General features: G+C 56.1%; 1 protein-coding gene across 2 annotated transcripts in view; it reads left to right on the top strand.

Moving 5' to 3' along the window:
* Nucleotides 1-12707, top strand: part of SPOCK2 (SPARC (osteonectin), cwcv and kazal like domains proteoglycan 2) — a 30061-nt gene extending 17354 nt beyond the window's left edge. For both annotated transcript variants that reach the window (XM_017548828.2, XM_017548829.1), the window contains 7 exons: nucleotides 1129-1243; nucleotides 3209-3323; nucleotides 3761-3880; nucleotides 4680-4898; nucleotides 7629-7691; nucleotides 8655-8792; nucleotides 8913-12707. In XM_017548828.2, coding sequence (XP_017404317.1) covers nucleotides 1129-1243; nucleotides 3209-3323; nucleotides 3761-3880; nucleotides 4680-4898; nucleotides 7629-7691; nucleotides 8655-8792; nucleotides 8913-9058 — 916 coding nt within the window. In that variant the 3' untranslated portion in view covers nucleotides 9059-12707. The remainder of the gene's footprint in view (nucleotides 1-1128; nucleotides 1244-3208; nucleotides 3324-3760; nucleotides 3881-4679; nucleotides 4899-7628; nucleotides 7692-8654; nucleotides 8793-8912) is intronic.
* Nucleotides 12708-13238: the final 531 nt, after the last annotated feature.

Here is a 13238-nt window from a genome sequence, read left to right on the forward strand (position 1 = left end):
TTAAGGTGGTAGCTTGTGAGGGGTTGTAGCTTGCAGAGGAGAAAGGAGTGAGGGACATTTAAGGAAGTCTTAGCTCTGGCTGGGTGCAGTGGCTCACACCTGTAATCCCAGCACTTTGGGAGGCCGAGGTGAGTGGATCACCGGAGGTCAGGAGTTCGAGACCAGCCTGACCAATATGGTGAAACCCCATCTCTACTAAAAATACAAAATTAGCTGGGCATGGTGGCGTGAGCCGGTAGTCCCAGCTACTTGGGAGGCTGAGGCAGGAGAATTGCTTGAACCCGGGAGGCAGAGATTTCAGTGAGCCAAGATCACACCACTGCACTCCAGCCTGGGTGACAGAGTGGGATTCCGTCTCAAAAAAAAAAAAAAAAAAGGAAGCCTTAGCTCCAGCCCAAGAACAAGACTCTGTCTGGCTCCAAGGCCCTGAGAAAGGTTCCAGTTCCTTCTTTCTCTCCGGAATCACAGAAGATGAGAGATGGGGTTGCAGTCTTCCAAGCCTGTGGGGGGCTTGGCTGGTGATATAACGCATGAAGAATGCTTGATCACAGGCCGCTCTGTGGAGCACAGGCCTGGTGGAAAGCGGGCAGCTGTTTCTCGGCCCTGGCCCATTACAGCTATGCGGGAATGTGGGTCCAGGACTCCCACATCTTCCATTTTTCAAAGACAGGCCAGGAATCCAGGTATTGATATGAACTCTCCCATTTGGTAAATGTTAGTGAATAAATAACTCAATTAAAAAAAAAACAAACAACCCTTGGTGGCCAAGTATGGCCCAGGGGTCATCAGTTTACACCCTCAGCATTAGTCTGACCCCTTAAGTGAAATGCAACTCCCTTTTACCTCTGGCGGTCAGCCCTAGAGTTGCTACCTGAAGGCCCCGTGGGACTCAGTGAGCCCTGGAAGAGGGGAAGCTGGGGAATTTGTGCCCTGCCCAGTTGGTTCCACCCTTCTGAGCTGGAGGAGGGTCTGGCAGGGGTGCGGAGAGGGTGGGCAGGGGCAGGGAGGGCTGATCTGCTGGAGACCGCTGCCGCCTTCCTGTTGGAACAGGTCTCCTCAGCCCTCCCTTGCCCTGCTCCTTCCTCATTTTCACATCCTCCCCGGTGTGCTCCCCACCCTCTTGTGTAGGATCAAGCAGCCCACCGTGAAACTCCATGGAAACAAAGACTCCATCTGCAAGCCCTGCCACATGGCCCAGCTTGCCTCCGTCTGCGGCTCAGATGGCCACACTTACAGCTCTGTGGTGAGGAGCCCTGGCCCCAGGTAGGGTAGGGGATGGGGTCACCTCAGGCCACAGGAAGCAGAGAGGACGACCCAGCTGGGGCCTCCCCAGGGGTTTCCAGGACTGAAGTGGGGCCAGATGGCAAGGTCAGTGCATGCAATGCAGCCAGACATACTAGGGCCACCTGCAGCCCTGGCTGGGGCTACCTGAGAGTTGGAGCCAGACCCTGTCTGTCCCTGATCTCGGACTGGTGCAGGTAGGGTGTGGGGCCTGGAGGAGACACTGTGGACTGGTAACCACAAGTCAAAGGAGCTGAGGGAAGGCCTCAGTCAAGTGTGGAGGGCTGTGGAAGGAACTCTGGTGTCCAGTTAAGGGGCAAAGAAAGGAGGATGTTCACAGGGTGGCGCCAGTGCTCACCAGCGAGCAGAGGCTTTCTGGGGCAGCAGGAAATGATCCTCCATAAGGAGGTGATGGAAGAAGGAACTGACTAGGAGAATGAATTTGCACCTTATGGATTTTTGTGAGGATTTCAGGAAACGATATTTGTGAAAACATTTAAAACATTTTAGGCTGGTCATGGTAGCTCACGCCTTTAATCCTAGCACTTTGGGAGGCTGAGACAGGTGGATTGCTTGAGTCCAGGAGTTTGAGACCAGCCTGGGCAACAGAGTGAGACCCCGTCTCTACAAAAAATACAAAAATTAGCAGGGTGCAGTGGTGCATGCCTGTGATTCCAGCTATTTGGGAGGCCGAGGTGGAGGCCAGGAGTTCGAGGCTGCAGTGAGCTGTAATTGCACCACTGCACTCCAGCCTGGGCAACAGAGTGAGACCTTGTCTCAAAGAAAACAAAAGCACCATAGAAATGCAGGTGCCGATGATGAATGTTTTTACTGGCAACAAGAAATAGGGAATTTCTGGGTTTGGGAACGGCACTGACAGCTGACTCGGGGCGGGTGCCAGGGCTGAGGGGCCTTCTTGGAGTGAGATGTAGATTTCAGTCACCCACTGTGGTGATGATTGACATTGCTGTGGGGATGAGGTCACCCAGGGAGAAGAAAGGGAGGAGAGGGAGAGAATGAGCAAGAGGCCAGGGCAGAGGCTGCACTTAGGAGGTGGGAGGGGTACAGAGGAGGTAGCAGAGCTGGCAAAGGGGAGGAGGGAAGAGGAGAGAGTGTTCTACGACCCAAGGCCAGGGCGAGGCCTGGCCAGGACGCTGCAGTACCATCCGTCCCAGGGTCACGCCATCCTGTGGGGAGGTGGAGGTTGGCAGGAAGTCTGATTTTCATCCCAGCCTGTGGCCTTGGGCAAGTCACTGGGTCTCTCTGTGCCTTGCTGCTCTCTGCTGAGCAGGAGAAACCTAAGCCTCCCCAGTGAGGTAATGTCGTTGAGTGCTGTGATGACCCGCTTCACATTAGCAGCCACCCCAGGAGGAGAAAGAAATATGACCAGGAGAAAAGGCTTTCATGACAAGGAGCACACAAGCCCCTCCCAGAGCCTGGCTTTAGCAGGCGGCCGCGGCAGAAGCGGTTCTTAGCGAGGGCTGGGGCATTGTCAGATGCTCCATAGGCAGTGCTGTTTCTATCAGGACCGCTGAGAAAAGTCCACCAGGGTGACTGTGGGGAGATTATCCAAGGGACAGGCCATGAGAGCCAGCGGGGCAACAGACAGCAAAGACAGGGGAGGGGCAACAGGGGTAGGGGAGGGGAGACCATGTCCTGGGAGGGACAGATCCTTAGAGAGGACCGAGCAGGTTCACCGGAGCCTGTGTGTCTGGGACCAGCTCTGGGACCCACCTCCTGGGCCTTGCCTCTCTCCACTCGGTACCTGGGTCTGCAGAGGGACCAAGAGGGCCCTTCCGGATGTTCATGGGGGCTCCACGAGGGAGGAATCAGATGTGGCTGCCACGGGAGGCTTGAGGGTGTCCCCAGCTGTGGGGACCCCTGGGGTAAGCCCTTAGCCCCCCATCCCACCTGTCCCCGTGTGCAGTGTAAGCTGGAACAGCAGGCCTGCCTGAGCAGCAAGCAGCTGGCGGTGCGATGCGAGGGCCCCTGCCCCTGCCCCACGGAGCAGGCCGCCACCTCCACTGCTGACGGCAAAGCAGGTGAGGAGAGCACTGGGCCCCTAGGCTGGGGGCACTGCAGGCTGCCCGGCACCTCCTTCAGGGCTTGGGGGTGGCAGAAGAGGTGTGCAGAGCAAGAGGGAAGTGGCAACAATGCAGAAAGGCTTGAGGGAGCTGTGAGGTCAGAGGCCCAGATGAACACAGAGCAGGAGGCTTGGGCCCTCATTTCTCCCCTGGGTACCTGGAAGGTGGGCAGAGGGAGGGACTCAGCCATGGGGAGCTGGGGCTGGGTGTTCTTCATGCCAGGAAGGTGTGGGTGGGGAGCTGGGAGAGGAAGCCCCTGATTTCCACCTTCCCTTGTGCTGCCGCCTCCCTGACCCCTGCGCAGCATCCTGGCCTGGAAGGCAGGATCCCAGACTGAGATTGAGCCTGCTTCTCCACCGCACATTCGCCCTCCATGCCTTCTCTCTGTTCTGCAGAGACCTGCACCGGTCAGGACCTGGCTGACCTGGGAGATCGGCTGCGGGACTGGTTCCAGCTCCTTCACGAGAACTCCAAGCAGAATGGCTCAGCCAGCAGCGCAGCTAGCCCTGCCAGCGGTATGGGAGCTTGCTGCCTCACCTGGAGGAGGGAGGGAGGGAGGGAAGCGGCTGAGGACACAGTGTGTGCTGGGCCTGCCTGACCTTGTTCCCTCCTGCTGGACTCTGGGCTCTACAATCTGAGTCCCAAGAGAGACTTCACCCCAAAGAAGTCACCTTCCACCAGAGCAGAGCAGGAGGGATACCGGTTAGCTAGTAGGAAGAACTTTTTTTTTTTTTTTTTGAGACAGAATCTTACTCTGTCGCCCAGGCTGGAGTGCAGTGGCATGATCTCGGCTCACTGCAACTTCCACCTCCCGGGTTCAAGCGATTCTTCTGCCTCAGCCTCCTGAGTAGCTGGGATTACAGGTGCCCACCACCACACCCAGCTAATTTTTTGTACAGACGGGGGTTTCACCATGTTGGCCAGGCTACTCTCGAACTCCTGACCTCGTGATTTGCCCGCCTCGGCCTCCCAAAGTGCTGGGATTACAGGTGTGAACCACCATGCCTGGCCCAGAAGAACTTCTTAACACAAGTGGAGAGAGCTTAAATCCCGACACAGGCAGCCCAGGGAAAGTAGGAATCATTTTCCCTGAAGGACTTTCAGAGCAGGGTTTTGGATGGTTCAGGCATAGTCCTATGCGGAGGTGGAAGGAAGGACCTCTAACCATTCTTGAGTTTCTCAATCCCATGGTTAGATTCCAAGCTGCCCAGACCCAGAGCAGAGGGCTGGGGCGGATGGCGAGGTGGAGGGATGGTGGGATGGAGAGATGGCTGAACAGCCAGATGAAGTGTGCCTGAATCCTGCTCTTTCCAGGGCTGGACAAGAGCCTGGGGGCCAGCTGCAAGGACTCCATTGGCTGGATGTTCTCCAAGCTGGACACCAGTGCCGACCTCTTCCTGGACCAGACGGAGCTGGCCGCCATCAACCTGGACAAGTACGAGGTCTGCATCCGTCCCTTCTTCAACTCCTGTGACACCTACAAGGATGGCCGGGTCTCCACTGCTGAGTGGTGCTTCTGCTTCTGGAGGGAGAGTGAGTGCGGCCCCTCTCCCAGGCCCCTGCCTCACCCGAGTGGGCTCTACCTAAAGTCCAGGCTCTCTGGGGAGGTCAGAGTGGCTCATTCTTGGCCACTTCCCCAGGCTCAGCACTTTCCAGCTTGCCCACTTCCTGCCCTCCCTCAGGGCTTCATCCTTTAAGGCCCAGGAAAGTCAACACTTTCAGCTCCCTTCCTTGGCAGCCTCCCAAGTGGATCCAGATTTTTTGGGTCCTGAAGCTTATATTCTTTTGGAGGTCTTCCTTAAGAAAGAGTTAAAAAAAAAAAAAAAATCCCAGGCCGGTGCAGTGGCTTACGCCTGTAATCCCAGCACTTTGGGAGGCCAAGGTGGGTGGATCACAAGGTCAGGAGTTTGAGACCAGCCTGGCCAACATAGTGAAACCCCATCTCTACTTAAAAAAAAAAAGAAAGAAAGAAAGAAAGAAAAGAAGTCCCAGCACTTTGGGAGGCCAAGGTGGGTGGATCACTTGACCCCAGGAGTTCGAGACCAGCCTAAGCAATATAGGGAGACCTTGTCTCTATGGAAAAAAAAAAAAAATTAGCTGAGCATGGTGGCATGTGTTTGTGGTCCCAGCCACTTGGGAGGATGAGGTGGGAGGATCACTTGAGCCTAGATGGCCGAGGCTGCAGTGAGCTGAGATTGTGCCATTGCACTCCAGCCTGAGCAACATACAAATGTAAACTTTCTGGGGCCCCTCAGAGGGCTTGGGAAAGGGCTGTACAAGTGAAGGTCTTCGAGCTAAAGAAGATTTGCTTCTCAGTGACTCTTCTTTAGGGCACATCTTATATTTTGTGCCCCCAATAAGTGATTTCCTATGTTACCATCAGCCTTCGAGACGTGATGAGATTTCTCAGCTGACTATACCGGAAACCAGAGCTTTCGGGCCAGAGTCATCTCTGGGGAAATTGAGGTCCCCAGGGCCCACCTGACCTGTGTGGCTGGAGCTGGGGCAGCCCTGGGGTTCCTCACTGGTTGGGTCCCTCCTATCCCTGTGGAAGAAGTGCAGCATTGGCAAGGCTTCAGCCCGGGCCCCACCATACACTAGTCAAGGACCCCTGGAAAGTGACCAGATCTTTCCGAGTTCTGCCTCTTCCTCCCCATCAGGAAATAACAATCCCTACCTTGGAGACGGTTGTGAGGATGAGCCAAGAAAATCTGTGCAGAGCACCATGTAATTCACAAATCCCTCTGCAAATGCGTGGTGTTGTGATCTGTTTCACAGCCCGACTGCCCAGCCTTCCTGCCGCCTGCACTGCTCCAGCACTCTGACTTCCCGGGCCTTTGAAACCCACTCCATCCATTCTGTGCAGCAGCCTTCTTGGGCAGGAGGCTGGGAACTGTCCTTAATTTACAACCAGGCAGACTTCCAGCTTGGAGAGGTGGGGACTTCCCAAGGTCACAGACAGGTTAGAGGTTGGCGGCCATTACAGTCATGCATCACTTAATGAGGGGGGATGCATTCTGAGAAATGCATCACGAGGTGACGTTGCCACTGTGCAAGCAGCATGGCAGTACTTACACAGACCTTGGTGGCACGGCCTCCTGCATACCTGGCCCAGTGCTCCCAGGCTGCAGCCTGTGTAGCATGTTATGTACTGAATCCTGCAGGCGGTTGTAACACAATGATAAGCATTTGTGCATCTAAATATAGCTAAACATAGGCCGGGCACAGTGGCTTACCCCTGTAATCCCAGCACTTTGGGAGGCTGAGGCAGGTGGGTCATCTGAGGTCAGGAGCTTGAGACAACCTGACCAACATTGTGAAATCCCATCTCTACTAAAAATACAAAAATTAGCCAGAAGTGGTGGCAAGCACCTGTAATCCCAGCTACTCAGGAGGCTGAGGCAAGAAGAATCACTTGAACCCAGGAGGCGGAGGTTGCAGTGAGCTGAGATTGCACCATTGCACTCCAGCCGGAACTCCATCTCAAAGTAAAATAAACACAGCTAAACATAGAAAAGGTACAGTAAAGGGCTGGGCGAGGTGGCTTACACCTGTAAGCCCAACACTTTGGGAGACTGAGGTGGGTGGATCATGAGGTCAGGAGTTAGAGACCAGCTTGGCCAAAATAGTGAAACTCCGTCTCTACTAAAAATACAAAATTAGCTGGGCGTGGTGGTGGGCACCTGTAATCCCAGCTACTCAGGAGGCTGAGACAGGAGAATTGTTTGAATCCAGGAGGCAAGAGTTTGCAGTGAGCTGAGATTGCATCATTGCACTCCAGCCTGGGCAACAGTGCGAAACTCCGTCTCAAAAAGTAGAAAAGGAACAGTAAAAGTAGTGCTGTCATCTTATGGGGCCACCGTCCATTGTTGATTGAAGCGTCCTCGTGTAGTGCATGACTGTAATTTCAGGCCTGGGAGTTCTAACATTCCCTTTAACATTACATTCCTCTGGGGTCTCTCACCCTTGGGTGTCTGTGTGCTCATGCCACCTCCTCTTCTGAATCCTGTGACTCCTCTCATGGGTCCCTAAGACTTCTTGGGGACTTCAGGTCATCCATAGCTGTGGGATGAGTCCCCTAATGAGAGACTGGGTGTTTTCACGCCACAGAGCCCCTGTGCTTCTCACCCCTGCTGTGGGGTGGCCCGTGTCAGAAACGGGCTGTTTTCAACTTGCAGAGCCCCTGCCTGAGCCTTGAAGGGCTCAGTGTGTCCCCCCAGCACCAGGGGACAGCCCCATCAGAGGCTACTTCTCTCCCCGCAGAGCCTCCCTGCCTGGCAGAGCTGGAGCGTGTCCAGATCCAGGAGGCTGCCAAGAAGAAGCCAGGTGAGGGGCCAGGCCAGGCGCTAGAGGAGGAGGTGGGGGGCGGCTCCCTAGGTTCCTCTGAGACCCAGTGGCTCCAGCCTTGGACCTCATGGCAGACGTGGAGCCCAGAGGAGGCCCTGGCCCAGGAAGACGGGAGAGGGATGCCCGCTCCTGTGTCTCTCCTTGTGGTGGGGCAGGGCCTCCCAATCCGCCCCTAGAAAAACATGTTTTAGGCACCAGTTTTAATGCCCATCCATTGCCAGAGCTGGAGGTTGGGATACAGAAGGATGTTGGAACCCTCCACTGAGTTCAGCTTCCTTCAGCAAGCACGGGACTAATGTTTGAGGGAGTCTGCTCCATGAGAGACACTCACTCACGTACTCCAAGCCCAGCTCAGAGCGGATGGCAAGACAGATGCACTCCCCAGCCTTATGACCCTTAGCTTGGGCCAGTCGGGAAACACACAACACACAAATGGACACACCAAAAAGACAGTACTAGCAGGGAGACCTGTACACGGGTGCCCAGGAGCTGCAGCGGGGGCCTGCAGGAAGTGGGTGGGCCTGGAGGCAGGCTGGACTCAGAGGGGCTGGGAGGAGAAGGCTGGGCTTTCCCAGCGGGGGACAGCAGGCTGGAGGAGCTCCGGGAGGATGGAGAGCGTCGAACCTGGTGAAGTCAGACTGGTTGTCCTAGAAGACTGGGGCCATGGAGTCAGGGAAGGATGGGGCGGATGGGAGCCGGCACAGGGGCTGGAGTGGTGGTTCAAGCAAGTGGGTTTCCTCATCTTTAGCGAGTAGAACTGGAAGAATTGCTGGCTGGGATCCAGCCCTCGGCATCTGGGCCTGTTGGGGGGTCAGCACCTGGTCTGGATGGGCTCTGGGGGTGCGTACACCCCTGCTCATGCATGAGGCTCTGAGGTCAACTCTCTGAGGAGTCCATAGCCCGGGTCCCTGCTCTGACCCTGCCTGGCCCTGTCCCATTCAGGAGTCTTCATCCCGAGCTGTGATGAGGATGGCTACTACCGGAAGATGCAGTGTGACCAGAGCAGCGGTGACTGCTGGTGTGTGGACCAGCTGGGCCTGGAGCTGACCGGCACCCGCACACATGGGAGCCCTGACTGTGGTATGCACCGGGGGGCTCGGGCCTGCTGGGGGCTGGGGACTGGGGGGCCCTTGTTGTGGGATACCAGGCTGGGGCATGCCAGAAGCTCCCTCACTGCCTGTTGGCTTGTTCCCTTCACAGATGACATCGTGGGTTTCTCGGGGGACTTTGGGAGTGGTGTCGGCTGGGAGGATGAGGAGGAGAAGGAGACGGAGGAAGCAGGCGAGGAGGCCGAGGAGGAGGAGGGCGAGGCAGGCGAGGCTGACGACGGGGGCTACATCTGGTAGATGCCCTCAGGAGGTGGCGGCCAGGGGGACTCGACCGCAGAGCTCTGAGCAGCAGCAGGCAGATTCAGGAATGGATCCGGAATTGTGGTCAGAAGGACCTTGCTCCACCGGAAGGACGGGGAGTGCGAGTGTGCATGGCATGCGTATGGCACAGATGGCTGGGACAGTGACAGTGTGAGTGTGTGTGTGTGCGCGTGTGTGTGGCATGCGCTGACAAATGTGTCCTTGATCCACACTGCTCCTGGCAGAGTGAGTCACCCAAAGGTCCCTTCGGCCTCCTTGTAGCTGTTTTCTTTCCATTTGTTGTTGGGTTTAAAATACATTCACACACAAATACAAACTGACAGGTCAAAATCCATGAAATGAGATGCCCCCAGCCGCGTCCCCCAGCCCAGCCCTGACCCCTTGGGTTCCTACCCTGGCTCCACCGACCCTGCCTGCCCTTCTCCCTCCCCATTCTGAGGTCATGCTCTGGCCTGCGAGCCTGTCCCTATTGCAAAGGGGAGGGAGGGCAGGGGCTGTCTACCGACTCAGGTCCTCCAACACTGAGCCAGTGTGGTGTGACATCCCTGCCAGCCTCGGATAGGACCGGCTGGGATGCCCAGCTATAGCAAGCCCTGTCCTTTTGCCGGATCCCCAAGCATGGTTAGGAGAGTGACAAAGGTGGCGAAAGAAGAGGAGGGCAGCAGCTGAGAGGTGGGGGAGGGGAGCCTTGCCAAGCTGTCCCAGGTCTGTCCCAGGTGGTTTGGGTAGAGCAGGGTGAGGAGAGGGGGTCAGCTCAGCAGGAGGAGGCTGTGGCTGCAGAGCCTGGGGGAGCTTTTAGGAGTCTAGATGGGGCGGCTCTGAATCCCAGACCCTGGAATAGCCCTTTTCTCTGGGTCTCATGATGGACTCATGTCCTGGGCTGCTCTCTTGGGGACAGCGGGCGGTGATTACATGGTTGACCTCTGCCTGGCTCCCATGGGGTGCTGCTCCTGTCTCCATCACCCTTGCTGGGGTCCTCTTGTCCACTTCAGGGTGCCTGAGGGCCAGGAGCAGCAGGTGAGGAGCCTGGGTCTGGGCTAGGGGTGTGTGTGCCCACTTCCTCCCGGACCCTTAACACTCCCCTCCTGCCCCGACCAACAGAGAGACCTGTCCCTGAGACCCCAGAGGGAAGCAGCTGCTGAAAGCTGCAGCCTTTCCACGCCGAGACCGTGATCTTCCTCCTGCCGGAGGAGAGCCACCACTGGCGTGTCCAGTCCCCCTCCCCTCCGCCCTGGGGTTTCCTTCTAGCCGCTCTGAGGATCCCTAGGGCTTCCCCAGCAGAGGGGCTTCCCCAAGCTCTGTTTCGAAGCCTGCAGAGTGCGAAAGTTGTGAGAAGCCAGAGGGGACGGGACAGGGGCAGCCGGGCTCTGAGGCCACACCGCGCCATCACGTCCTGAGCAGGGTGAGCTCACTTCGCTAGATGAGAAGAGATCCTGTGTATTGCGTTCGTTTGTTTGTTGTGTTCTCCCACACATCCGGTTCTCCCCATCAAAGCAGATTCCTCAACACCTTTGGTGGAACATTTCTACCCAGACTTGGGCCTGTGATGCCCTTCAGTGCGTGGTGAGCGCAGTGTGCGTGTGTGTGTCTGCGTGTAAACCTAGGGGCCATCCTGGTGACCCTGGAGCGTGAGGAGGGGCCCCGGAGTGTGAGGAGGGGTCCCCTGAATGCTGGGTGGGCGGCGGGTGTGGGTCCATGCATGAGGCTCTCTGGGTGAGGCTCCCAACCTGGCTGTTCCCAGCCTCCCAGCATCTGTGAGCATCTGTTGGACTTGACAAAAGAGCCTCTCCGTGTCCACCCCTCACTCTGCCCTAGAATCAACATCTTCCGAGTCCTTCCTGGGGGAAATTGCAGAGCTCCACTTAGCCCCATAAACCGCTTCCCATTCTGCAGCCCAGTTCTGATTGTTGAGGTGTCCCAGACCCCCCAGTCTCCTGCTGTCCTCTCTCTGCCCTCCACCTCCTCCTCTAGTCCCGGCTCAGTTCAGGGAAATGCTGTTCCTCATCAGCGCTCTGCTCTCTGAGGTGGCCGCACCTCCTGCTCGGAGCTACTTGAAACTTCTGCTCTTGCTAGGATTGGAGCCTATCTCTTCCCTCTGCCCCAGCTGGAGTTCTGGAACTTTCCTCCTGTGGGGGGAGCTGTTAAGGATGCTGCAGGGCCTGGGGAGGGAAGGTGTGTGGAGGAAGGGTGTCCCCTCTCCTCCTGATGTCACCCTCTGCTCGTGGGGTGCATACCTCTCTCTGTCTCCGGGTCTCCTGGCTGTGCACGTTTGTGTGTCCTTGTAAATACATTTTAGGAAGAAAGCAAAAAGCATTGAAGTCGGCTGTGGCAGCATGGCAGGGCTTCAGCCTTGCCTGCCTCTGAAGCCCCCGCATTACTTTTCACCCCACTGAGACTGGGCCCTCCAAAGGTACACAAAACAGCAGTTCCCAGTGGGGCTGAAGGTCGGCCTCAAAGTGGCTTCTTGTGAGACGAGGTTAAGGTTTCCTCATGAGCAAGGTTGCAGATCGGTCCTTCCTCAGCTCCTGGATTTGTGCCCTTGACCCAGGGGCCTGCCGCCCAGCCCCTCCAGCACCCTCTCCTTGAATGCCTTGCTCCTTCCTGCCCCCGCTCCCCTGGCTTAGGCAGGTAAGGGAATCAGGGCCGTGCTGGAACAAACCCAACCGTGCGTTCAAAGAATGGTTCTCTTGGTTCTGGAACTCCCCTTGGCTGCCCCAGGCCTCCTTGACCTGCGGGTGTTGGGGGAGGTGGAGATCTGAGAGTGGGTGGGTTGGAGCAGAGAAAATAAATGTGCCTTGAGAGACCACTCAGAGAGGGTCCAAGGATGATGGAGAAGGAAGCACACCTAGGAGCTTGGAAAGGAGGGGCAGTGGGTGGGAGTGGGCAGGGCATCTCGACTGCCCCCCACCATTGTCCCGCACGTGGGAGCTGGTCACACCCCTTCACTCCAGCCCACCTGGCTGCAGCGGGCAGCCACCCACTCAGCCTTTCACGGGCTCCACCTGCTTCCAGCTTCATCTCAGAGGGGATGGCGTCTGTTAGCATCAACACAGAGACCCTCTGCTTCACCAAAACCAGAGCCCCCAGCCCTTGGGGAGAAGGAATGGCTAAGCTTTGATACCTGGGGTCATCGACAGGCTGCGGGCTGGCGGCAGTCCCAGGGGAGAGACACTGTGGGTACAGAAGGAGACCCCGACATTACGAGGACGTTCCCAGTAGAGCAAACTGCTTTCCAGCCTGAAGCCTGCTTAAACTGTGTGGTGTGCAATAACTGAGCTTAGAGTTAGGAATTGTATTCAAGTGCTTGGATTTCCGTCTGTAGATTTTAAGTGCTGAAATTGTATCTCTCCGTAATTTTAGATGTCTCTTTAAAAAATCAAAAAACAAAGTGTTAGACTGTGTGTGCATTGATGGGCACTCAAGCGTCCCGTGAGTCACCGTGCCGTCCCTTTCCCCTGCGCCCCTGTCCTCTCACGCCCCGCCCCACCTCCACCTGGGGACCCTGCCTCGTGTCCTCTTTATCTGCCTATTACTCAGCCTAAGGAAACAAGTACACTCCACACATGCATAAAGAAAGCAAATGTTATTTTTAAGAAAATGGAAAATAAAAACTTTATAAACACCATCTGCTGGGAATACTCTCATTATTCTTACCCTTGGCACTATTTTTCACAAAAACAGCATTTATGGCTGGGCACGGTGGCTCACACCTGTAATCCCAGCAGTTTGGGAGGCTGAGGCAGGACAATCACTTGAGCCCAGGAGTTTGAGACTGGCCTAGGCAACATAGCAAGATCCTGTAGGTATCAAAAAAAAAAAAAAAATTTTTTTTTTAATTAGTCTGGGAAGGGGAGGGGCAGTGGGTGAGGCTAAGGATTGCTTGAGTCTAGGAGGTCGAGGCTGCAGTGAGCTATGGTTGTGCCATTGCACTTGAGCCTGGGCAACAGAGGGAGACTGTATCTCTAAAAAAAAAAATTAAAATACAATACAGCACAATTCAGTGACATTTAGGACATTTGCAGTGTCGTCAGCCATCATCACAGTGCAGCTCAGAGCTTTTTCATCCAGAGTGTGAGCTTTTCAAAGGCTTCCGCCTCCTCTTAGCAAATGGCTTGTGGGAAAGGTGAAACCAAGTGAGATAATGCCATCAGTGGAG

The sequence above is a fragment of the Cebus imitator genome, unplaced genomic scaffold (genome assembly GCF_001604975.1).
Source record: "Cebus imitator isolate Cc_AM_T3 unplaced genomic scaffold, Cebus_imitator-1.0 Scaffold215, whole genome shotgun sequence".
NCBI lineage: Eukaryota > Metazoa > Chordata > Mammalia > Primates > Cebidae > Cebus > Cebus imitator.